The sequence below is a fragment of the Schistocerca gregaria genome, chromosome 3 (genome assembly GCF_023897955.1).
Source record: "Schistocerca gregaria isolate iqSchGreg1 chromosome 3, iqSchGreg1.2, whole genome shotgun sequence".
Lineage (NCBI taxonomy): Eukaryota > Metazoa > Arthropoda > Insecta > Orthoptera > Acrididae > Schistocerca > Schistocerca gregaria.
Genome location: NC_064922.1, coordinates 856,753,444 through 856,779,288, shown reverse-complemented (window position 1 = coordinate 856,779,288; position 25,845 = coordinate 856,753,444). Strand labels below are relative to the sequence as shown.

The following is a 25,845-nucleotide window of genomic DNA, read 5'->3' as shown; positions in this document are numbered from 1 at the left end:
TTCTCTACAGAAGTAAGAGGCGAACTGACATATACTCCTTGGATTACGATACTGGACAGTATCATGAATATGCACAAGAGGTTGCTGCTTACAAAGCACTCGGATGACTTATCCTGCAACATCGCGCAAGTGGGTGTGACCCATACCTAACGAGACTATAGGGGATACTGAACATATAACAACAAGGACAGGATGTATGGCTACAGGTTTGTTTGGCTCATAGATTAGCACCATGGAGATATTGGAAAATCAGTTTCGGAGAGGGGTGTGTGGAAGGGGGGGGGGGGGGGGGGGGCAAGCAACAGCATCAAACGAGTAATCTGTAAATATACTACAATTTCCTATGTACTGCTTTCATAGGGGCCATAAAGAGAAGATTAATATAATTAAAGCATGCACATAAGCATTCAAGCAATCATTCTTTCCACCCTCGACAAGCAATTGGAATGGGATGAGGCACTAAGTGGCACAAATGGGAAGTGCCATCTGCTTCACAGTGACATGAAGAATACAGGTGCAGAGGGTAACTGAACCTATGGATACTGGAAGTCACCTTCATCGCATAAAGTAATGATGTTGTGGCAAGACAATGTCATCTCATACACAAGCAGGAAGGAGACAGAACACTGCTAACATTTTGTTTTGCATCTATAAATTTTTTGTGAATGTGGTGACCCTAAGATTTGTAGTGTAGCATGAGGTACACATAGTCTGATAGGTGACAATCTGGTTGTAACATGACGAGACCAAATTAATGTGAATACAAAATCTTTGTTTTGGTGACATCACTTGTCAATTCAAATGTAATGTTATGCAAACAAGTAAACATAAAGCTCATGTCTAAATAAAATAAGGCAGAACTAATAAATACTAAGGCAAAACTCACAATTTAAGAAGTAGTGATTTTATGGAGCTCATTTTGGAACAAGCAAATACCAGAGTGCATGAGCATACTGAGGTGGTACTGGCAAAGCATATGTAAGGGTACTGATACATAAGTTAATATTTCAAGAGTTTCGTGAAACACATGTTCCCTTAACAGTTAGTATAACTAAATAATCAGTGTAAATAAAATAGAAAGAAACTTCCACATGGGAAAAATATATTAAAAACAAAGAGTCCAAGACTTACCAAGAGGGAAAGTGCCGGTAGACAGGCACAATAAAATAACACACACACACAAAATTTCGAACTTTCGCAACCGGCGGCTGCTTCTTCAGGAAGGAGGGAAGGAAAAGGAAAGATTAAAGGATGTGGGTTTTAAGGGAGAGGGTAAGGAGTCATTCCAATCCCGGGAGCGGAAAGACTTACCTTAGGAGGAAACAAGGATATGTATATGTCTGCTTTTTTTTGTGTATATGTATCAATCCTTTTTTCCTCCTAAGGTAAGTCTTTCCACTCCCGGGATTGGAATGACTCCTTACCCTCTCCCTTAAAACCCACATCCTTCCATCTTTCCTTTTCCTTCCCTCTTTTGTGACGAAGCAGCCGCTGGTTGCGAAAGCTCGAAATTTTGTGTGTGTGTTATTTTATTGCACTTGTCTACCGGCGCTTTCCCACTAGGTAAGTCTTGGAATCTTTGTTTTTAATATAAATAATCAGTGTGCTTCTCTTTTGCTGACGAAGGCTGTGGCTGAAAGTTATGTGTCTTTTAACTGTGCCTGTTTGTAACTTAAAATGTCTTCTTTACAGTAAGCAGTGATCTATCTTTTCCTACAGTGTTGATATGCCTACCTGGAGCTTCTATTGTTTAATCGTTCAAAACTGGCATTCAGCTATGTTTAAGCAGAGCTATTATTGTTAGTTAAGTTATTAAGATGATAATATGTTTGTTGGGGTTGGATTATTACGTTTGAGCTGCTCCTGGGGCATTGTGTGGTGGCAAAAGATGTCCCTTTTATGCGTTTCAGCCATCACAAGTAGTCTTTCAGAGTCTGCAGCACTTTGCGTTACACCATGGAGCTCCTTCCTGGTGAAGTTCCATGGTTTTTGTTAACATAGATCTAAGAATGCAGTATGAAGAAAAAAAAGTCTGATGGCAGAAATTTGTCAGACACTATGTTCTTCTGAAATAGATAAGCTGTCATCTGAGCTTGAGTTGTAGTCTGGCCAATAAACCAGATTTTGTTTAGAATACATAGCCTATTCTTCATAGTAAAAGTAGTCTTATAGGAAGAAAATCTGGAAGTGGAGGTTCTGTTTGGGATAAGGTAAAAGAAATCATACTTCCAAGATGGTGGAAAACCTCACACATGATTATTTATTTGATTATTTATCTGACTTTTGGCCATTCAGCACAACAGCACACGACTTGGAAGATGCATTACTGAAATAATACATACATACACAACATATACAAACTGGGATAGGATTAGGTAGGTGAGTGAGAGTTTCATTTTCAATGGAACACATTGCACGATAAATCATGATGTGGAAAGAGTCATTTTACAATCACATCAAAAATCAATTTGTAAATATGGCTATATGCTGTACATTTATGTTTCTTAAGTTAGTTTATCTTTTGAATATACAGATGTAAGTTAGTAATTCCTATCCACCACCTTTTACATGTAACAATAACAGAAATTTTTCTATGGAATAGAAGGAATTGTCAAGGAGAATTGGACCACTGACCAAGTAGTTTACGATACACACAGCCTACCCAATATATACCTTAGTATTGCTTCTTTGCCTGACACACTGAATCAACATAAAGAGAGCCAAGTGATTTGAAATGGGTTTGCAGGCAAGTTACGAAAATGTACAATGAAATCAAATGGCAGAATTAAAAGATGGTGATTGATATTACTGGCAGAGTTACTTTTACAATTCCAACATATCATTTTTGTTGCAAAGAATTCTAAGAATACTGAAGTTACTGCTTCCAGTCTCTATGTAAACTAATGTAAATACATCAGAAGATAAAGACGAATATTTGATATGAGTCCAAAAAAGATGGCTCCAGGCACTATGAGACTTAACATTTGAGATCATCAGTCCCCTAGACTTAGAACTACTTAAACCTACCTAACCTAAGGACATCAGATACATCCATGCCTGAGGCAGCATTCGAACCTGTGACCTTAGCAGCAGTATGGTTCCAGACTGAAGCACCTAGAACCACTCAGCCACAGAAGCCAGCTGATACAAGTCATCAGCTTTCACTAGTGATGTGGAAAACATGTCAAACACCATAAACAACATGGTGACTGTAACACGAAAATATCAGTGGCGATATTCTGAAAGGACCAAGGCTACAGATTAGTCTGTCACCAAAACCACTTTTTTTTACTTTCACATTCATTGGCTTCGCAAGCTAACGATGAATATATGCACTTAAAAGTGGCATCACAGCAACCATTGATATTACATTTGTGATCATGTCAACGCCTCATATCGAATACTCCTCTTGACAGTTATCTGCTATACAATGGTTAATCAGTTGGAGTGGACAAAGACGAGTACAGTCACTTGGCTTTCAACTGTGAATGGAGAATTGGCCTGGACCCAAACATCATCTGCTACACACCATTTTGTAGCCTTATGTGTGCAAATGTTTTAGGTGACATTAGTGTACATAAAAATGGTAGACTTCCCGCTGTACATTAACGGCACACATTTTTTTATCAATCGACATCATAAAATTTAGTAATATCTCTTCTCTACAAAGTCCAGTAGGAAATACCTGATGTTGAAACTCATCACCCTATCAAATTGAGAGAATAAAAATACCTACGATATACTGGAGTTAACAGTAGTCAGTTGCCCTATAACAAATAAAATTACCGCGGAATACTTCTTGCAACAAGGCCATTTATTACATTTTCGAAGAAGACCGGAAGGACTTACAATGCGAGAATGAAATTTTAGCTACAAAAATGAAAACCGTGAAAGACGACAACTTAGTTATTAACAGAAAATTGCAGTCTATAATCTGCAGAAAATGGTCATGAGACGTACCAAAATAAATTAAAAAGTAAAAAAAAAAGAAAAACAGCTGTTCTTAGTTGTTAACACATAACAGTTAGTTCCTTTAGCGCGGTTCGTTGACATCAGACGTGCTGCAACAAGTTCACGTCAATGAGTAAAAGTAAGAAAGATATCTCATAAACCGAACTGTCAATTGCAACTGATAGAAAGACCAACATCCTATTAAATTTTTGTCCTATAACTTAGCTTGTATGAAATATAATTGGATTGTAGTTTATGTAGCTGAATATTATATTAAATAACTGGCGTATAATTTTGTGGGGAAAACAATTGCTTTGTAGCTTATGTGGAGGAATAGACCAAAGCTATTTTAGTCAACTTTTATTCATTTATCACACTCTCTAGAGTCTCTACATAAGCTGATCTCCCAAAGTTAAACACTAATGATCAAGCATAGTAAGCAAAAGTCTACAGAAATAGTGTTTGTAATTTGTGCTTTTGTAGATACTTTTGAAAAAAGTGAACCTGTTAATTTTGAAGTTATGTTATGAAAACCATTCAACATTCGTTGTTTTGATCATGTGAATTTATTTTGAACTGATTTGTCAAATTGAGGTTCTCGCCGTTGAGTCAGAGCAGAAAGATCCTTGTGGTGATCGTCAAGAGTATCTTTGGGCATGTTACTTCTTTGAACCTGTGTGTAGAATTGTGTACACAGAATGAAAGTTGTTATTTAATGTGAGTAAGTGTGTTGTGTTATTGTTTATTATGTGCTGTGTAGACGGATAACTCATTGTGATTTCAATGAGCACTGCTTATTTAAGCGTCATAAAGCAAGTGTTCCAGTGATGATAACTTGGTGTTTTTTCTTGTTTGGATAATTTCTTATAATATATTGCTGGGTAATTGTGCAATTTTAAATCTGCTGTAACAAGTAATGAAGTAAATCAAACGCGTAACCTACCTTTTACGTTTAACGGATACGTTTTATTTTTGTAGCCTACAGTCTGTTAGTATGAGCTTCAACAAAGGTGGTGATGGAAGGCCGAGAGGGTTTGGATTTTCGGGCTTCCAGCTGAAGCGGGATAAGAGCAATCAGTTACCACCCCCACCGTCTAGCGCCATAAGTAAACATGGGTATTCTACAATGTCAGCAATCAGCCAAAACGCTCTTGCAGCAAGTTATGGTTTACCAAGAAAAAGATCAAAAACTGAAGAAGAGTGAGTATTCTGATTCCATAACAGTAACGCAATCATCGGAACGTGATAAACAGGAATGGATGGAGTAAATTCAACAACGAATACGTAAATTTACATGTTTCCAAACACTATAATGCAGTGGATATTTTGCAGAGTTTAATTTGGCGACAATTGCTTCACATGTTACTGTTGTCATTAGACATTATACCACACTCATATGTAGACTGGTGTAGAAATAACAGAATAAGACAAACATTTCAAAATGCTGGTGTTGTTGTTGTTGTAAATAAGCAATAAAAAAGTGTCTAAAAAGTTAAACTGCAGCCACTAACACACTATCTAGTTGACTGACCATTGCTTAACATTTGTTAGGTCTGTATATGGTTATTGGGTATGTTTTCCCTCATTATCATTTGAAATACTTTAGTTATATTGTGATTTTAATTTTGGAGTGTCAGTAAACTGTCTAGAGAACAACACAAGCCTTCAGTAAAATCTTTACTGTGTAATGCCATAGGCCTATGTTACATAGACAGCATCTACATGTTTTTGTTTATTTGTTTACAATGGCTGTTGTTTGTGTGTTTTCTTCGCAATATGTTTAATTTCTGTGAGTACTGGCTGAGATTGTGTTGAATATGTATGATTAGATAGGTCTAGTGGAGGTGGAGAGTATTTTGAAGGTCATTATACAGTTTGATCAATATCATCACTGTAGTCCTAAGATAGGTTGGATGATTTCAGTTTAGTTGTATCTGTACACTCTCTTGTAAAGTATGTAAATGAAGGAAGTATACACACTACTTATTGTATATTTTTCTTATATGCTGACTGATTCTATCTTCTCTCCACTTGCAAAATTAATTACAACATTGTGTGCTAAGTTTAATTATTGATTTTTTTTATTAAACCTTAACTCCCATTGTCTTTAGATTATATGTTTGAATTCTCTTTTTTTGGTAATAGAGGCAGTGACTTTCTTCATTTGTTTATTATTGATTGAAGGTATTTTGATGAAGATGATGAACATACTACACCAACATCAACACTGGAGTACATTCCTGCCCCGGGCAGCCCATCATATCAAGAACCAAAGAATGACAGCTCGGATTCAGATGAAGATCCATTGGATGCATACATGGCAGGCATTGAACAACAAGTACACAGGGAAACAACAAAAATTATGGAGAAAGATGATAAGAAGAAAGGTATTAGAGATGATATTGAGGAAGAAGATGTAGAGGAGTCTTATTACAGGTAAGAACAACCCACTTTTCATTAAAATTTGGAATTTTAGGTAACTGTTATCTCCTCTGATATGGATATTAGGATGAAATATGCTTGTCAGTCATTAGTTGCTGCTACGGATAAGGGTATGAGTGCTACAATTAATTTCTCCAGATATCTGGCCTAATGGTGGAATGAGTGTAGTGTAGCAGTGGGGTTATGTGTGAAATTTTCTTTGTGGTGCGGATATCGAAATTTATGTAGAAGTAGTTTTTTTTTCCCGGTGGTGATTGAAGTTCATGTTTAGTAGGTTAGTTTATAGTGATGGGGATTGTGGAGCGTGTTGTAGTTATTTTGTCTGTTTAGTTTTTAATAGTAGTTGGTTCTGTGGCTTTGTTTTAGTTATATATGTAGCTGAAATTTCTGGTATCAATGCTAGTAGTTGTGTGGGTTAATGGTATCATGGAAATTTCCGATCCCTGTTTTTTTTTTTTTTAATTTTTTGTTATTGTTGGTATGTTGAATGCTGAGGTTTTCGTTTGGTCGATTTTTGCATTAGTATTTGTTTTGGCATGTCTTCATTTTGGGTTTGTCACATATTTAGTTTCTTCCCTTCAGAAACCCCCATAATTTCCACACTTGTCCCATTAATTTCATGTTATTTCTCCAATGAAATAAATATTTTTCATGTTATTTGTGTGTGTTGGTGTATGCAATGAAGACATGGTCCCCATATTGTATTAGCTTTAAGTAGGAATTTTGGTAAATGCGACAATGTCCGATTCCACTCGTCTGCTTTGATGCATGACGTTGTCAGTATGGCGGAAACGACCATTCTTGACGTCTCCAGTATGGAGTCTATGGCGTCACTACATGAACAGGACAACAATCATGAAAATACATGTAAATACGATAGAAACATCTCCCTCCAAAAATATAATCCAACTAACGGGACAAGTGCGGGAAATTGTTTTGTTTTTTCTTTTTTTTTCTTTTTTTTTCTTTTTCTTTGTGGGAACAAACTAAATATAAACATAAAACCACACACCGCGATCCCAAACCATACAAAATGACGACATAAAAAACAGCGAAAATCAACACAAAATTCCCACATTCCGAAACACCCACAAAATCCACAGGAATCGGACACTCACACTCACCCACGTAGCTCAGCCACAATTGTTGATACCACAAAATAAAAACTATCAACTGCAAAAATTAGAATCAGACCGCCACTATTGATACCACAAAACCAACACCTGAAACAACAAAGATTGGAATCGGACACTTCCCTTGACTTATAAAAGTCAACTACAACAGACGATACCAAAACACATACAACTACAATGACACATGTTGGAATCGGACACTTCCCTCAACCTACATAGGTCAACTACAACTGATGATACCAAACAATACAGCTATGACAATAAACATAGGAATGGAACATTTTGCTTGACCCATGTAGGTCAACAAAATGCATCTGCGATGACAAAAACTGGAATTGGATACTTCCATAAATCTGTATACATCACAGAGTCCCACCTCTAACTGACAAACCGGGGACTCCTAAGATACAACTCGGCAAACGAATGGTAATGAGATGGGGAGCTATTAATATCAATGGGGGATACTCTGGGAAGAAGGTAGAGCTGGCAGAGGCTGCGAGTAAGATGGGGTTGGACGTTTTAGCTGTTAGTGACATTCAGGTAAGGGGTGAGAAAGAAGAGGAAGTGGGAGAATACAAGGTCTACCTGTCAGGAGTCAAAGCAGGAATAGCACAATGGGGTGTAGGGCTTTACATCAGGAAATAAATGGAACCCAGTGTAGTTGCAATAAGGTATGTAAACGAACGACTGCTGTGGATAGATTTGACAGTGTCTAGCAAGAAAATTAGGATTTTGTCAGTATATTCACATTGTGAAGGGACAGATCTAGATAAGATGGATAGTTTTTATGACACACTCAGTGATGTACTTGTTAGAGTAAAGGACAAGGTCAGCTCATGGGTGATTTTAATACCAGGACTGGAAATAGAGCAGAAGGGTATGAAAAGGTTATGGGTTAATTTGAAGAGGATATGGAGGCCAACAGGAAAGGGAAACAACTCTTTGCATTTCTGTGCCAGAATGGGCTTAGTGATCACAAACTCCTTTTTTAAACATAAGAACATTCACCAGTATACTTGGGAAGGCAGGGGAACCAGATCTGTCATTGACTATATGATAACAGATCAGGAATTCAGGAAAGCTGTGAGGGACACTGATCACTATTTAATCTGCAGTGAAATTGGTATTGTGACGTCGAAAGTGCAGGAGCTCAGGTCCATATGTAGGAGCATAAGAGTGGAGAAACTTCAGGATAAGGAAATCAGGCACAAGTACATAACAGTGATCTCAAAAAGCTACCAGTTAGTTGAATGTAGTCAATTACAGTCATTGGAAAATGAATGGACAAGGTACAGCGACACAGTACTAGAAATGACTAAAGAATGTCTTGCAACAGTAGTGTGTAAAAGTAGGATGAAGCAAACAGCTTGGTGGAATGACACAGTCAAGGCAGCCTGTAAAAGGAAAAAGAAGTCGTATCAAAAATGTCTTCATACTAGAACTCAGGTAGACACAGAAAGTTATGTTGAAGAAAGAAACAAAGCTAAACAAATAATTGCAGCATCCAAGAAGAAATCTTGGGAAGACTTTGGAAACAGGTTGGAGACTTTGGGTCAAGCTGCTGGAAAACCATTCTGGAGTGTAATTAGCAGTCTTTGAAAGGGAGGTAAGAATTTGACAAGTATTTTGGATAGGTCAGGAAAACTGCTAGTGAATCCTGTTGATGCATTGGGCAGATGGAGGGAATATTTTGAAGAGTTGCTCAATGTAGGTGAAAATACAATCAGTAATGTTTCGGGTTTCGATGTACAATGGGATGGGAATGATGATAGAAATAGGATCACAGTTGAGGAAGTGGAGAAAACGGTCAATAGATTGCAGTGCAATAAAGCGGCGAGGGTGGATGAAAGTAAGTCAGAACTCATCAAATACAGTGGAATGTCAGGTCTTAAATGGCTACACAGGATAATTGAAATGGTGTCGGAGTCGGGACAGGCTCCATCAGACTGGACAAAAGCAGTAATCACACCAATCTTTAAACATGGAAACAGGAAAGAGTGTAACAACTACAGAGGTATCTCTTTAATCAGCATTGTGGGTAAAATCTTCTCGGGTATTGTTGAAAGGAAAGTGCGAGTATTAGTTGAGGACCAATTGGATGAAAATCAGTGTGGGTTTAGGCCTCTTAGAGATTGTCAGGGCCAGATCTTTAGCTGGCGGCAAATAATGGAGAAGTGTTATGAGTGGAACAGGGAATTGTATCTATGCTTTATAGATCTAGAAAAGGCATATGACCAGGTTCCTTGGAGGAAGCTATTGTCGGTTCTATGAGATTATTTAATAGGAGGCAAACTTTTGCAAGCAATTAAAGGTCTTTACATAGATAGTCAGGCAGCAGTTAGAGTTGATGGTAAATTGAGTTCATGGTTCAGAATAGTTTCAGGGGTAAGACAAGGCTGCAACCTGTCTCCACTGTTGTTCATATTATTTATGGATCATATGTTGAAAACAGTAGACTGGCTGGGTGAGATTAAGATATGTGAACACAAAATAAGCAGTCTCGCATATGCGGATGACTTAGTTGTGATGGCAGATTAGACTGAAAGTTTGCAAAGTAATATTTCAGAGCTAGATCAGAAATGTAAGGAGTATGGTATGAAGATTAGCATCTCCAAAATGAAAGTAATGTCAGTGGGAAAGAGAGAAAAACGGACTGAGTGCCAAATAGGAGGAATAAAGTTAGAACAGGTGGACAGTTTCAAGTACTTAGGATGCATATTCTCACAGTATGGCAACATAGTGAAAGAACTGGAAGCGAGGTGTAGCAAAGCTAATCCAGTGAGCGCTCAGCTACGATCTACTCTCTTGTGCATGAAGGAAGTCAGTACCAAGACTAAGTTGTCTGTGCACCGTTCAATCTTTCGACCAACTTTGTTGTATGGGAGCGAAAGTTGGGTGGATTCAGGTTACCTTATCAGGAAGGTTGAGGTTACGGATATGAAAGTAGCTAGGATGATTGCAAGTACTAGTAGATGGGCAGGAGGGTGTCCACAATGAGGAAATCAAAGAAAAACTGGGAATGAACTCAATAGATGTAGCAGTCAGGGCGAACAGGTTTAGATGGCGGGGTCAGCATGGGAGAAGCAAGGTTACCCAAGGGACTCGTGGGTTCAGCAGTAGAAGTGGTGGTGGTTTTTGGGGAAGGAGACCAGACAGTGAGGTCATCGGTCTCATCGGATTAGGGAAGGATAGGGAAGGAAGTTGGCTGTGCCCTTTCAGAGGAAACATCCCGGCATTTGCCTGGAATGATTTAGGGAAATCACGGAAAACCTAAATCAGGATGGCTGGACGCGGGATTGAACCGTCGTCCTCCCGAATGTGAGTCCAGTGTCTAACCACTGCGCCACCTCGCTCGGTCCAGCAGTAGGGGGTAGGAGGAGTTGGGGTAGACCAAGGAGAAGGTACCTGGATTCAGTTGAGAATGATTTTGAAGGAATAGGCTTAACATCAGAAGAGGCACCAATGTTAGCACTGAATAGGGGATCATGGAGGAATTTATAAGGGGGGAGATTGCTCCAGACTGAACGCTGAAAGGCATAATGAGTCTTAAATGGTGATGATGATGATCAACCACTGCTGACAATACCAAAGAAACAAACACCTACACCTGTGATAAATAAAAGCAAACCCAGAACACATGAAAAACCCCACAAAACATCACAACTCGTGAACAGTAGACCCAAAAGAAAGACTACTTACCATCAAAATTTGGTACACTAGGTTAGCTTACACACACACACACACACACACACACACACACACACACACACACAAACACAAACACAAACACACTCCCTAACCACCCTCAACCTATCAACCCCAACCCCCAGGAACACAAATCTGCCAACAAAGGAAAACCACACAGTAAACAAAACTCGATCACACATTACAACACAAAAACAACTGCAACAAAACAGAGCCTCTGCAACATAATCATAAAACAACCCCCCCCCTCCCCCCCCAAACGCACCTAAATCCACAAACATACCACCCCACCCCCTTGCAATGTACAAAACCCCCTCAGCTAACCACCCTTGGCCTGTACATCTTATTAACTTCCCTAAAAAAAATGCGCAAAATGCAATACTCCCCAGGGACGCTCTTCTGCTAGCAGTATTCATCTAAATGAAATTGCAGGTTAGAAAAGCGCCTCTTCCCCCTCCCTATGACTGATCTAACTGCCCACCAAAACCCCTCTATTGAATTGGTTCATGCCCCAGTTTCATAACTTTTTAACTCTAAACTATGATTTACAACTAAATGATAATAGTCCCTCTTCCCCCACTCCCTATACAACAGAAAAACATCTGACACTACAGTACTCCCTTCCTCTATATACTCTTCAATTAACCCCATCAATAACCTCTTCAGATGTCCCTCCAAAACCCTGAAAACACAATCCACCCCCCCCCCCCCTCCCCCTGCAAAATGATGACCCCCCACACCCATAAACCAACCTCCTCCTTGTGGGTCCAGAGGTCAGAATAGGCCTGAGGTATTCCTGCCTGTGGTAAGAGTCAACTAAAAGGAGTCTCACATGTTTCAGCCTTTGTGATGGTCCCCTGTAGGGTTTGACCACAATTTTTCAAAATTTTCCCGAAGAGCAAGCCAATTGGGGAAGAGCGCCTTGGTGCATTGTGTCCATCGTGCATTGAGATCTTCAGGCCACTTCCTCATCGTCGCATTGCAATTCCACTCATTCTCCATCTCTTGGGCGAGGACACCTTCCTGGGTGCGTCTTCCACCATGCACTATGCAGTGTCACTTTCTGTGCCGACGATGACCATGGACTTCTTTGCACCTCATATCCAGCACGGTAACCAGTCTGTCGTGATGGGGCCGCCATGTACCCTGTTGGTTGTAGCCCCCTGACAACACAGGGATCATCACTCTGCTGATGCCGGCACCATTAACTCCCCACGTATGCCAAGGAGTAGATGCCCCTCACCCTGGGGCATTGGGACTCCCAGCAATGGCCATCCTGCCAGGTAGCATTTGCTGCGGCTGGGTGGCACTTGTGGGGACGGCCTCTGGTCTGAGTGGGTGGAATCAGGGCGGATGACTTGCCATGAAGCGTAGTATGTCATCTCTTGCTGGTGGTCCTTTGCCAGCAGTCTCTAAGCGGGCAAAATCTAACTTCAATACTAAGAAATATGACCCCAAATTGTTCCCCACCCTGTCCACACCATGGGAGGAATGCCAGGCTAAGAATGGCAATGAAACTTATTCGCCCTGGTACCTTGTATGTACGAGAGTTGATGGGGAATCTTTCATGTCCATGTAGTCTCAGTTTATTGTTGAGCATTTGGAGGACAAAGTTCAGGGAGGTGGAGGGCTTGACCAAAATGTGCTCTGGGTCAGTTTTGATAAAAACAGCATCCTTTGCCCAGTCACAGACATTTCTTGCTTGTGGCAAATTGGGGGATGTTTCTGTTACCATCACGCCTGATAACATCTTGAATATGATCCAGAATATTATATTCCACAGGGACCTTCTTTTGTGGTCTGACAACAAGCTGCGCGTCAATTTAGAGCGGTGAGGTGTTCATTTCGTCCAGCGCGTCTATCGGAGTCCAAGGGATAACCAGGTTGCCTTCATCTTGGCCTTTGAGGGTGACACATTGCACAAGAAGGTCAAGGAGATGGTCTATTGCTGTGACGTAAAGCCATATATCTCTCCCCCAATGTGGTGCTTTAAGTGCTGGAAGTTCGGTCATGTCTTCCTGCTGTACTTCCAGCCCCACATGTTGAGATTGTAGATGTCCATCGCATCCCAATACTTCATGTGCGCCCCCTGTGGGTTCGGGGGTAAGAATAGGCCCACGGTATTCCTGCCTGTCGTAAGAGGCGACTAAAAGGAGTCTCAAACGTTTTGGCCTTGTGAGATGGTCCCCTAACGGGTTTGACCTCCATCCTTCTAAATTTTCCGAAGAGCGAGCCGATTGGGGAAGGGCGCCTTACAAGGAGCGATGTGTCCATCAAGCATTACCATCTCTAGCCAGGTTTGTCGTCATCGCTTAGCAGTCCTGCTCACCTACCATCTCTTGGGCGTGGATTTGTTCTTGGGTGCGGTTTCTTGCAGTCTGCTATGCTGTGCCGCTTTATGCGCCAATGACGATATTGGACTACATCACCTGAAATCCAGCACGGTAGCCAGTCCGTTGTGGTGGGGCCGCCATGTACCCTGTTGGTTGTAGCCCCCTGACTACACAGGGATCGCTCTGCTGATGCCAGCGCCGTTAACTCCCCACGTATGCCAAGGAGTAGATGCCTATCTCCTTGGGGCATTGGGACTCCCGGCAATGGCCATCCTGCCAGGTGGTCGTTGCTGAGGCTGGGTGGCGCCCGTGGGGAGGGCCCTTGGTCGGAGTAGGTGGCATCAGGGCGGATGACCCGCAATGAAGCGTGGTACATCATCTCTTGCTGGTGGCCAGCCGCCAGCAGTCTCTAAGCGTTCCAGGGCTCAATACAACGCAACTACATATGACCCCAAATCGTTCCCCTCCCTGGCTACACCATGGGAGGAACGAAAGACTAAGGATGCCAGCGAACCATACTCGCCCCGCTACCTGGTGTGTACGAGAGCTGATGGTGAATCCTTTACATCCATGAAGCCTCAGTTCTTCGTCGAGCACTTAGAGGACAAGTTCGGGGAGGTGGAGGGCTTGTCCAAAATGCGCTCGGGCTCGGTTTTGATCAAATCGGCGTCCTCCGCCCAGTCCCGCCGGTTACTCGATTGTAACAAGCTGGGGGATGTTCCGGTTACAATCACGCCCCATAAGAGTCTTAATATGGTCCAGGGCATAATATTCCATCGGGACCTTCTATTGCAGTCCGATGACGAGCTTCGCGCCAATTTAGAGCGGCGAGGTGTTCACTTCGTCCGGCGCGTACATCGTGGTCCAAGGGATAAGCAGGTTGCCACCGGTGCCTTCATCTTGGCCTTCGAGGGTGATAGTTTACCTGAGAAGGTCAAGGTGATGGTCTATCGTTGTGACGTCAAGCCATATATCCCTCCCCCGATGCGGTGCTTTAAGTGCTAGAAGTTCGGGCATATGTCTTCCCGCTGTACTTCCGGCCTCACATGTCGAGATTGTGGACGCCCATCACATCCCGATACTCCATGTGCTCCGCCTCCCATCTGTGTAAACTGCGGAGAGCACCACTCACCTTGCTCGCCGGACTGCAGGATCTACCAGAAAGAGCGCAAAATCATGGAGTATAAGACCCTGGACCGCCTGACATACACTGAGGCCAGGCAGAAGTTCGAACGCCTCCATCCTGTTCGAATGCCTGCCTCTTACGCCGCGGCTACTACTGTTATGGCCCCATTAGCTCTCCCTCAGACTGCCACTTCTCAGAGCCGGAATGCTACGCCTGCCCCCTTGATGGTGGTGGGCACTTCACTCCCTGCTGCTCCTGCACTACCTGCCTCAGGAGCAGCAACCCCCCAACCATCGGGGACATCAGTCCCCACTTCTAAGCTGGGGAAGCCTCAAACTTCCCCTGCTCGAATAGCACGGAAAGGGTCCCTTGGGTCCCTTCCTTCCCAGGTTTCCGCCTCTGGGAAGGGTGACGTCAGCCAATGGAAGAAAAGCAGACCAGCGGCTGATCGCAGGGCTTCCCGCTCCTCCTCCGTCCCGGAGACTGACTCGCTGGAGCCCTCCCAGCCAACGGAACCCAAGGACCAGAGAGACAAGACGAAGAAGAAGACCTCTAAGGCCAAGGACCACGCGGTGGCATCCACCCCACTGCTCCCTACAGGCTCTGCGTCCGGGGATAAGGTGGAGATCCGGGCGTCCGCTGAGGACCTGGATCTCGCCGGACCCTCAGACGCCATGGAAGCAGATTGTACTGGTCCTCCATCGGTGGCAGCAGGTGACCCAGTGGCGTGATCTGCCTCCTCGGCCCCTTCACGCCTTTTTCGGACATGGACAAAGCAATACTCCAGTGGAACTGCAGCGCTTTTTTCCACCACCTTGCTGAGCTTCGCCAACTCATCAGCAGTCACCCTTTCCTCTGCATTGCCCTACAGGAAACTTGGTTTCCGGCAATGCGGACGCCTGCCCTACGTGGGTATCGGGGTTATTACAAGAACCGGGCAGCTTATGAGAGGGTATCTGGTGGAGTCTACGTCTACATCCTTAACTCTGTCTACAGCGAATGTGTACCTCTTCACACACCTTTAGAGGCTGTCGCTGTAAGGATGTGGACGCCTCAGCCTATTACTGTCTGCAGTTTGTATCTTCTGCCAGATGGTGATGTCTCGCGTCATGTGTTGGCTGCATTGATAGCACAACTGCCTCCTCCTTTTGTGTTACTGGGTGACTTTAACGCCCATAACCCCCTGTGGGGTAGCGCCGCGATTACTGGCCGGGGTAGAGATGTCGAGACTCTTCTCTCGCAGCTTGACCTCTGCCTCTTAAACACGGGAGAGCCGACACATTTCAGCGTCGTCCATGGCACATTTTCGGCCATCGACCTTTCTATCTGCAGCCCCGGACTTTCACCATCCATCCACTGGAGTGTCCATGACGACTTACGTGGTAGTGACCATTTCCCCATCTTTCTGTCACTACCACAGCGTCACTCTTCTGAACGCCCCTCCAGATGGGCTCTGAATAAGGCTGATTGGGGCTTGTTCTCCTCTCTCGCCACTATCGCACCTCCTTCCCCTGACACCATTGATGCGGTGGTTCAGTCGGTCACCACCGGCATCGTTTCTGCGGCGGCATCTGCGATTCCCTGTTCATCCGGGTCCCCTCGGCGGAGGACTGTGCCTTGGTGGGCGCCCGAGATCGCAGAGGTGATTAGAGATCGCCGGCGGGCTCTTCAACGCCATAAGCGGCACCCGTCCTTGGAGAACCTCATCGTTTTTAAACAGCTCCGTGCCCGTGCCCGACGCCTTATTCGCCAACGGAAGCAGGAGTGCTGGGAACGGTATGTTTCCACCATTGGCGTCCGTACCTCTGCATCGCAGGTTTGGGCTAAGATTAGGCGACTCCATGGCTATCGGCCGCCTGTCTCTGTCCCTGGGCTTTCGCTGAATGGAGTGGTGTGTACTGACTCCGACACGATTGCGGACCGGTTAGCAGCGCATTTTGCTCAGTGTTCCGCATCTACGAATTACCCACTGGCCTTCCGCTCCCGGAAAGAGCGGTTGGAAAGTTGGAGGCTTTCCTTTCACACGCGCCACGCGGAGTCGTACAATGCTCCTTTCAGCGACTGGGAATTCCAGAGTGCCCTATCTGCTTGCCCTGATACGGCTCCTGGGCCAGACCGCATCCACAGCCAGATGTTGAAACACCTCTCTGTGAATTGCAAGCGACGCCTCCTAGATGTTTTCAACCGCATCTGGGTTGAGGGTGTGTTCCCGTCTCAATGGCGAGAAAGCATCGTCCTCCCCGTGTTGAAACCTGGCAAGAACCCGCTGGAGGTGGACAGCTACCGCCCCATAAGCCTCACCAACGTTCTTTGCAAGTTGCTAGAACGTATGGTGAGCCGGAGGTTGAGTTGGCTCCTCGAGTCTCGAGGCCTTCTGGCTCCGTCTCAGGGTGGGTTCCGCAAAGGCCGCTCTGCCGTCGATAATCTGGTCTCCCTAGAGTCTGCCGTCCGTACAGCCTTTGCATGCCGCCAACATCTGGTTGCCGTCTTCTTCGACATGCGGAAGGCGTACGATACGACTTGGCGATATCACATCCTGGCCACACTTCATGGGTGGGGTCTTAGGGGCCCGCTCCCGATTTTTGTTCAGAATTTTCTGTCGTCTCGTTCCTTCCGCGTGCAAGTTGCTGCGTCCCATAGTTCCTCCCGGGTCCAGGAGAACGGGGTCCCACAGGGGTCTGTCCTCAGTGTCTCCCTGTTTTTAATTGCGATCAATGGGCTCGCTGAGGCGGTGGGATCGTCCGTCGCAGCTTCGTTGTATGCAGACGATTTCTGCCTCTACTACAGCTCCGCTAGCATTGCAGTTGCTGAGCGCCAGCTGCAGGGCGCTATCCGCAAGGCACAGTCGTGGGCTGTAGCGCACGGCTTCCAGTTTTCGGCCGCTAAGACCTGCGTTGTGCATTTCTGCCGGCGTCGCACGGTTCACCCTGAGCCACGCCTTTACCTTGACGGTGAACCTCTTGCTGTGGTAGAGACGCATCGGTTCTTGGGACTGGTATTTGATGCCCGGTTGACTTGGCTGCCTCATATTAGGCAGCTTAAACAAACATGCTGGCGGCATTTAAACGCTCTCCGTTGCCTTAGCCACACCGGATGGGGTGCCGATCGGTCCACCCTTCTCCGGCTGTATCAAGCGCTGATCCAGTCCCGCCTTGATTATGGGTGTGTGGCTTATGGTTCGGCGTCGCCATCAGCGTTGCAATTGCTGGATCCCATCCATCACTGCGGGATCCGACTCGCCACAGGAGCATTTCGGACAAGCCCTGTTGACAGCTTACTTGTGGAGGCTGGTGTTCCTCCATTGCGGATCCGGCGCGACCGACTTCTGGCCGCTTATGCTGCCCACGTTTGTAGCTTGCCAGGGCATCCCAACTACCGTCTCCTGTTCCCGCACTCGATCGTCCATCTTCCAGACAGGCGGCCCCGGTCGGGGTGTACGATCGCGGTTCGCATCCGGGCTCTACTGTGTGGGATTGAGTTTTTTCCTCTCCCGCCTGTTTTCCGGGCCAATCTCCGTCTGCCCCCTTGGTGTGTGCGCCGACCATGCATTCGTCTGGATTTGGCACAGGGTCGGAAAGCCTCGGTCCCTCCTCTGGCCCTCCGCCGCCGCTTTGTTTCTCTCCTTGCCGAGTTTCCCAGATCTGCCGTGGCCTATACCGACGGTTCGATGGTCGCTGGTCGCACTGGTTACGCTCTTACTCTAGAGGATCATTGTGAGCAACGGTCGCTGGCACCCGGGAACAGTGTATACACTGCCGAGTTGGTTGCCATCTATTGCGCCCTAGAGTATATCCGCTCCCGCTCAGGTGAGTCCTTTGTCATCTGTAGTGACTCCCTGAGTGGTTTACGAGCTCTTGACCAGTGCTTTCCTCGTTCCCGTCTGGTGATGGCCATCCACGAGTCGCTCCATGCTCTTGCCCGTTGCGGCCGCTCCGTGGTCTTTGTTTGGACCCCAGGTCATGTCGGCATCCCGGGCAATGAGCGGGTTGACACGCTGGCTAAACAGGCAGTGAGTTCACCGGCTCTGGAACTCGGCCTTATGGAGTGTGATCTCCTGTCGCTTTTGCGCCAGAAAGTGCTTGGTGCCTGGGGTGACGAGTGGCGCACCCTGCCCACGCCCAACAAACTTCGGGCAGTGAAGGAGACGACCCGTGTGTGGCGCTCCTCCATGCGGGCCTCTCGGAAGGACTCTGTCGTCCTCTGCCGGCTGCGCGTTGGCCACACGTGGCTGACGCACGGCTATTTGTTGCGCCGGGAGGACCCACCGCTATGTCGCTGCGGGGCAGCTCTGACGGTGGTCCACATTTTGGTGGACTGCCCGCTTTTAACAGGACTCAGGCAGACGTTTGCGCTGCCTGATACCCTCCCTGCCCTTTTATGTGATGACGATGCTATGGCGGACCTCGTGTTGAGTTTTATTCGGGCAGGGGGTTTTTATCGTATGATTTGAGTGTTTGTCCTTTTATTTCCTGTATTGACTTGGGCCTTTGGCCTGTGGTTTTAAACTGTGGGTTTTAATGTCATTTGGTGGTTGGCTTTTCCTTATTTTCATGGTTGGCCAACCACCTTCACACTCGGTGCGATTTTAGTTCCGTTTGTCTGGTCTTTGTCTGCCTTTCTTGTATTGTGTCGTCCCTTCTCTCAGTTCTCCGTTTTTAACGACTGACAGTTTTTATTTCGTGTGATTTTATCGTGGAACAAGGGACCGATGACCTTAGCAGTCTGGTCCCTTCAATCCCACACCCAACCAACCAACTTCATGTGCCCGCCTCCCATCTGTGCCAACTGTGGAGCGCATCATTCACCATGCTCGACAGACTGCAGGATTTTACAGGAAGAAAGAAAAATCGTGGAATATAAGACCTTGGACCGACTGACCTACACTGAAGCTAAGAGGAAATTCGAGCACCTACATCCTGTGGCTATGACCACCTCACACGCCGCCGCTATGAGAACAGTTGTCGCCCCATCAGCCCCTCGAATTCCCGTCATCTTTGAGAACCGGGAGACTACACCTGCCCCCTTGATGGTGGGGGGGAGGTGGAGGGGGGGCACTTGCCTCCCTGTTACTCCCGCACCACCTACTTTGGGAGCAACATCCCCCTCCCCCCTCTGCCATCGGGGATTTCAGTCCCCACTTCTGAGCCAGAGAAGCGTAAGTCTTCTTTGGCTCCTCTTGCTAGGAAGGGGGTCCCTTGGGTCACTCGCTTCTCAGGTTTTGGCTAGTGGGAAAGTCGACACCCACCAGTGGCTGAAGAGCCCAAAAGCAGCTGGTCATAGGGCTTCACCCTCATCCTCAGTCCCGGAGACTGATTCAGTGAAGTCCTCCCAGCCAGGGAAACTCAAGAAACAGTGTGAGAAATCGAAAAAGATGACACCCAAGAGCAAGGAACTTGCGGTGGCTCCCACACCACCGCTACCTACAAGCTCTGTGTGTGAGGATGGGGTGCAGATTCTGGCATCCGATGAGGACCTGGATCTTGCTGGATCCTTAGACATAATGGATATAGGCTGCTCAGGCAAAAAGTTGGTGGCAGCAGGTAACCCTGAGGCGTAAACTGCCTCAGTGAATATTCCAGACCTTCCCAGCCTCACGATGATGTCATCCTCCAGTGGAATTGCAGCGGTTTTTTCCACCGCCTGGCTGAGCTACCTCAACTGCTACACCTGCTTTCTGCATTGCCCTCAAGGTAACTTGGTTCCCAGCAATGCGGACCCCCTGCCTTCCACGGCTATAAGGAATCTTGCAGGAACCGTAGTGACATTATTGAGTGTTAGGCGAAGTTTGCGTTTTATGTCCTAAACTGTCTTTAGTGAAACTGTGCCCCTTCAAACCTGTCTCGAAGCTGTGGTTGTCAGAATACAGATGACGCAGGAAATAATTGTCTGCAATGTATATCTTCCTCGAGATGATGCAGTACCCCTGAATGTATTAGCTGCCCTGATTGATCAACTACCTAAACCTTTCCTACTTTTGGGAGATTTTAATGCCCATAACCCCTTGTGGGGTGACACCGAGGCACATATGTCTCTGTTCGACCTCTGCCTCTTAAATACTGAGGCTGCCACACATTTCAGTGCGGCTCGAGGTATTACTCGGCGTTTGATTTAACAGTTTGCAGCTGAGGACTTCTCCCATCTATCCTCTGGAGAGCACATGATGACCTGTGTGGTAGTGACCACTTCCCCATCTTCTGGTCACTGCCCCAGTGTCAGGCCCACGCATGCCTTCCCAGATGGGCTTTAAACAAGGCGGACTGGGAAACTTTCACTTCTGATGTCATCATTGACTCTCCCCCACATGGTAAAATCGATGTGATGGTTGAACGGGTGACTACCACAGTCGTTTCTGTGGCAGAAAACGCGATCCCTCGCTCTTTAGGGTGCCCCTGGCAAAAGACAGTCCCTTGGTGGTCGAGTGAAGTCACCAAGGCAATTACAGACCGCCTGCAAACTCCACAGCGACATTAGCGGCACCCTTCCCTAGAATATCTGATAGCCTTTAAGGGGCTCCATGTCCATCTATGCCAGCTTATAAAATGATGGAAACAGGAATGTTGGGAGAGGTATGTGTTGACCATTGGGTGCCATATGCCACCTTCCCAAATCTGGATGAAGATCAGACGTCTTTTGGGTGCCGACCCCAACAGGTGTCCCTCACATTACCATCAATGGTGTGCTATATACCGATGCAAACACAATTGCCGAGCACTTTGCTGAGTACTATGCTTGATCCTCTGTGTTGGAGAACTACCTCCCAGCCTCAAACGGTGGATGCAAATGAAACTCCTCTTGTTCACTACACACCTCAGTGAACCCTATAATGCCCCATTTATGGAGTGGGAGCTCCTCAGAGCACTTGCAAATTGACCCGGCACATCTCCTGGGCTGGATTGGATCCACAGTCAGATGATTATACTTCTCTCGTCTGACTACAAGTGCCATCTCCTCGTCATCTTCAACCGGATCAGGTGCGTGCCGTCTTTCCATCCCAATGGGAGGAGAGCACCGTTGTTCCGGTGACCAAACCCAGTAAAAACCCACTTGATGTGAATAGCTATCGGCTTATCAGCCTCACCAATATTCTTCATAAGCTGCTGGAACGTATGGTGTGTCGGCAGTTGGTTTGGGTCCTGGAGTCACGTGGCCTACTGGCTACATGTCAGGGCAGCTTCTGCCAGGGGCACCGTAACACTGATAATCTTGTGTCCCTCGAGTCTGCCATCCCAACAGCCTTTCCCAGATACCAACACCTTGTTGCCGCCTTTTTAGATCTATGCAAAGCGTATGACACCACCTGGCAACATCATATTCTTGCCAGATTATACAGGTGGGGTCTCAGAGGCCCATTTCCGATTTTTATCCAGAATTTCCTGTTGCTCTGTACTTTCCGTGTCCAAGTTGGTGCCCCCTGTAGCCCCCCTCCCCCCAACAATATCCAGGAGAATGGGGTCCCACATTGCTCTGTATTTCTGTATTGAGTGTATCACTATTTTTAGTGGCCATTAACTGTCTAGCAGCAGCTGTAGGGCCGTCCGTTCACCCTCTCTGTATGCAGACGACTTCTGCATTTCGTACTGCTACACCAGTACAGGTGTTGCTAAGCGGCACCTACATTGAGCCATCCACAAGGCACAGTCATGGTCTCTCGCCCACAGCTTCCAGTTTTCGGCCCCTAAGTTGTGTGTCATGCACTTCTATCGGTATCGTATTGTTCATCCGGAACCAAAACTTTACCTTCATGGCGATCAACTCACTGTAGTGGAGACATATAGATTCTTAGGACTGGGTTTCAATGCTCGATTGACTTGGCTACCTCACCTTTGTCAGCTTAAGTGGAAGTTCTGGCAGCACCTCAATGCCCTCCGTTGTGTGAGCAGAACCAACTGGGGTGCAGTTCGCTCTATGCTGCTGCAGCTCTACAAAGCCCTTGTTCAATCCCGCCTTGACTACAGGAGTCTGCTTTATGTTTAGGCAGCATCCTCAGCGTTGCGTGTACTCAACCCAGTGCACCACTGTGGCGTTCGCCTGGCGACGGGAACTTTCAGAAGTCCAGTGACAAGTGACCTGGTGCAGGCCGGAGTGCCTCCATTGCAGATCCGACATGCACAACTGCTTGCCAGTTATGTTGCACACATTTGTAGTCCTCCTGAGCATCTGAATTACCGTCTCCTTTTTTCAGCCTTGGCAGTTCATCTCCCTCATCAGCAACCCAGGTCAGGGCTAATGATTGAGGTTCATGTGCGATCCCTTCTGTCTGAACTGGAGTCGTTCCCTTTACCACCTCACATTCAGGTCTATCCGCATACACCTCCCTGGTGTACACCTAGGCCGCAGATTCATCTGGACGTTTTGCATGATGCTAAGGACTCGGTTACTCCTGCCGCTCTCTGCTGTCACTTCCTCTCGATTCTTGATGTGTTCCGGGGCCCTGAAGTGGTTTACGCGTATGGCTGATGGCCATGTTGGCTTCTCCTACGTCCACAGAGGCCATTTTGAACAGGCTGCAGTGTATTCATTGCAGATCTAGTGGCCATCTCTCATGCACTTCAGTACATCTGTTCATGCCCCGGGGAATCATTTCTTCTGTGTACTGACTCTTTCAGCAGCCTACAAGCTATCGACCAGTGCTACATTTGCCATCCTTTGTAGTGTCCATCCAGGAGTCCATCTATGCCCTGGACTGGTCCCATCATTCAGTGGTGTTTGTATGGACCCCAGGACACGTCAAAATCCCAGGCAACGAACTAGCCGACGGACTGGCCAAACAGGCTATGCGGAAACCGCTTCTGGAGATGGGCATCTCGGAAACTGACCTGCGTTCTGACTTACGCCTTAGGGTTCTTCGTCCTTGGGAGACGGAATGACATAACACTACACACAACAAACTGTGTGTCATTGAGGAGACTACAAATGTGTGGAGGTCTTCCATGCAGGCCTCTAGCAGGGAATCAGTTGTCCTCTGCCGGCTCTGCTTTGGCCATGCTTGGGCGACCTACGGTTACCTCCTGTGCCGTGAAAATCTGGCTGAGTTTCAGTGAAGCGCATGGTTGACAGTGGCCCATATTCTGGTGCACTGTCTTGCTTTGACTGCCCAGCGGCGAAATCTTGGGTTCCCGGGCTTGTTGCCACTATTTTTATCTGATGCCTCATCAGCTAATTTAATTTTACTTTTTATTCGTGAGGGTGGGTTTTATCATTTGATCTAAGTTTTAGTGCATGTTCTATGTCCCTGTGTGTCCTCCATCCTAGTGCTTCTAGGGTGGAGGTTTTTATGTGTTGCAGGGTGGCTGGTTTCTCCTTTTTATTCTCATGGTCAGCCACCCATGGTAATCTGCTTTGTTGTTTTAATGTCTTCATCCCATTTCTTGCGTTTCTATGGTTTTCTTGTGCCCTTTGTCCATGTATGTGTATGTTGCCCTTCATCGTTCTTGTGATTTTTCCTTTCATTCCGTTTTGAGTTGTCTGTCTCGTTTGTTTTATTCTCACCCTTTGGCATTGTTTTAATCAGAAAAATGGACTGAATACCTCATAGTTTGCTCCCTTTTCCCCTCTTTTAATCCAACTGATCAACCAACCATAAACCAACCGAAGACTTAACCCTCCCATACATTCTCTTCCCAAACTGCAATTGATCTATCTAGACCACCATCCCCAGCCCACCCAACTTACCCCTGTGCTTCACATATTCTGAACACACTTCCCTACAAAATGACAACAATCTAAAACCATCGTTTCACTCACTCCAGTCTCATAGGCACAAAAACTGGTAGAGGATCTATAACAAAAATAATAAGCCATCAAAACAATCTTTTTCATGGCCAACCTAGACTTCTCTAATCAGGTACCGCGTCTGATGAAGTGCCAGAGGTTATCCCTCGGGACCACCACATATAACCGTCCCTGGTCTGAGACACTGGTACTCTCACCAACCTCATGTTCTCCCTACACACATCGCACTGGACAGAAATACAATGAGGGACATCATGTCATCCCCCATCTTGGCACACAATGTCGAACTGCTATATTTTACAAGTCATATCCATACCTAGCAAAATAAATAAATAAATAAATAAATAAATAAAAATTAAACACCGTACTGCATGACAAACAGCAAACCAATAACACCAATTGACACCACAATCACATAAATAAAAAGAAGTTTAATTGACACTGCCAACCGCAAAAAGATAACATCTACAAACACAACCAACTTGTGAACTAAACTCCACGTCGTACTGATGTGAAGCATCACAGCACCCTTACGTCAAGGGTCAAAGCAGACAGGTGAGATTGAACGCCTCTGTTGACTCTTAGTGGAAGAGAATGTGTGGTACTGCAGTCTTCAGTATTCCTGAATGAAGGTGTAAGAGTTAGCTCATTCCTGATCATGCACAGTAAGTATATTACATTAGCAGCTGGCCTAATAATTCAGAACCTACATGTTATGAAAATAAGTGCTTTATGGAACATTGGTTATAGAAAGAAATTTAATGCTGTACCCACAGTTAGGTTAAAAAGCAAAAATACGTTTAATTTGCCTCACAAATTGTGCGAAGTGCATGACAGTGTATTCTGATTCAAAATAAATTTGGTTAGTAGTTTGACAGGTAAGTCTTGGACTAAAAGTCCAACGATCTGGGGTTCAGTCCAATTCCACCTGGGGTGACCCACGACATCATCAATATGGGGAAAACATCTTGTTCCAGCGAATACAACAGTGACAATGATGTCACTATATGCACATGCCAACAAAAGTGAGCAAAAATAAAAATGACAATAATATCTCACTCCAAAAATAAAATGAAATTAACAGGACAACTGCAGGAAATTGGGAGTTTAGGGCAGGGAAAAGCTAAGTATAAAACAGTAAAAAAAATACTGCACCATCGTAAAACAAATAATATCCACAAAAAAAATTAAATTACAGCACTCTGCTACACCAACAAAACCACAGGAATTGGACGTTGTTCTGGACCTACATAGCTTGGCCACAGCTATCGATACCAAAAAACAAGCACCTACAACTCTGAAAAGTGGGACCAAAACCCCAACACTCAAAAACCCAAATACCCCATGTTTACTATGTGAATTAAAACACAGCCGACCTACCAAAAATAAAAAGCCATATAAAATTAGACAACTTGCTGAAAAC

At 45.6% G+C, this 25,845-nt stretch overlaps 2 protein-coding genes across 3 annotated transcripts in view; one reads left to right on the top strand and one right to left on the bottom strand.

The window, feature by feature from the left end:
* Positions 1-4,090, bottom strand: part of LOC126355136 (caspase-2) — an 85,747-nt gene extending 81,657 nt beyond the window's left edge. The window contains exon 1 of the mRNA XM_050005318.1: positions 3,961-4,090. The gene's annotated coding sequence lies outside the window, so the exon portion shown is untranslated. The remainder of the gene's footprint in view (positions 1-3,960) is intronic.
* Positions 4,091-4,317: 227 nt separating this feature from the next.
* LOC126354833 (ATP-dependent RNA helicase DDX42) overlaps positions 4,318-25,845 on the top strand; it is an 89,191-nt gene continuing 67,663 nt past the window's right edge. Inside the window, exons 1-3 of one of the 2 annotated variants that reach the window (XM_050004781.1) lie at positions 4,318-4,832; positions 4,930-5,151; positions 6,136-6,387. In XM_050004781.1, the coding sequence (XP_049860738.1) occupies positions 4,946-5,151; positions 6,136-6,387 (458 nt within the window). In that variant the 5' untranslated portion in view covers positions 4,318-4,832; positions 4,930-4,945. The remainder of the gene's footprint in view (positions 4,833-4,929; positions 5,152-6,135; positions 6,388-25,845) is intronic. The other variant, XM_050004782.1, reaches the window with a different exon arrangement.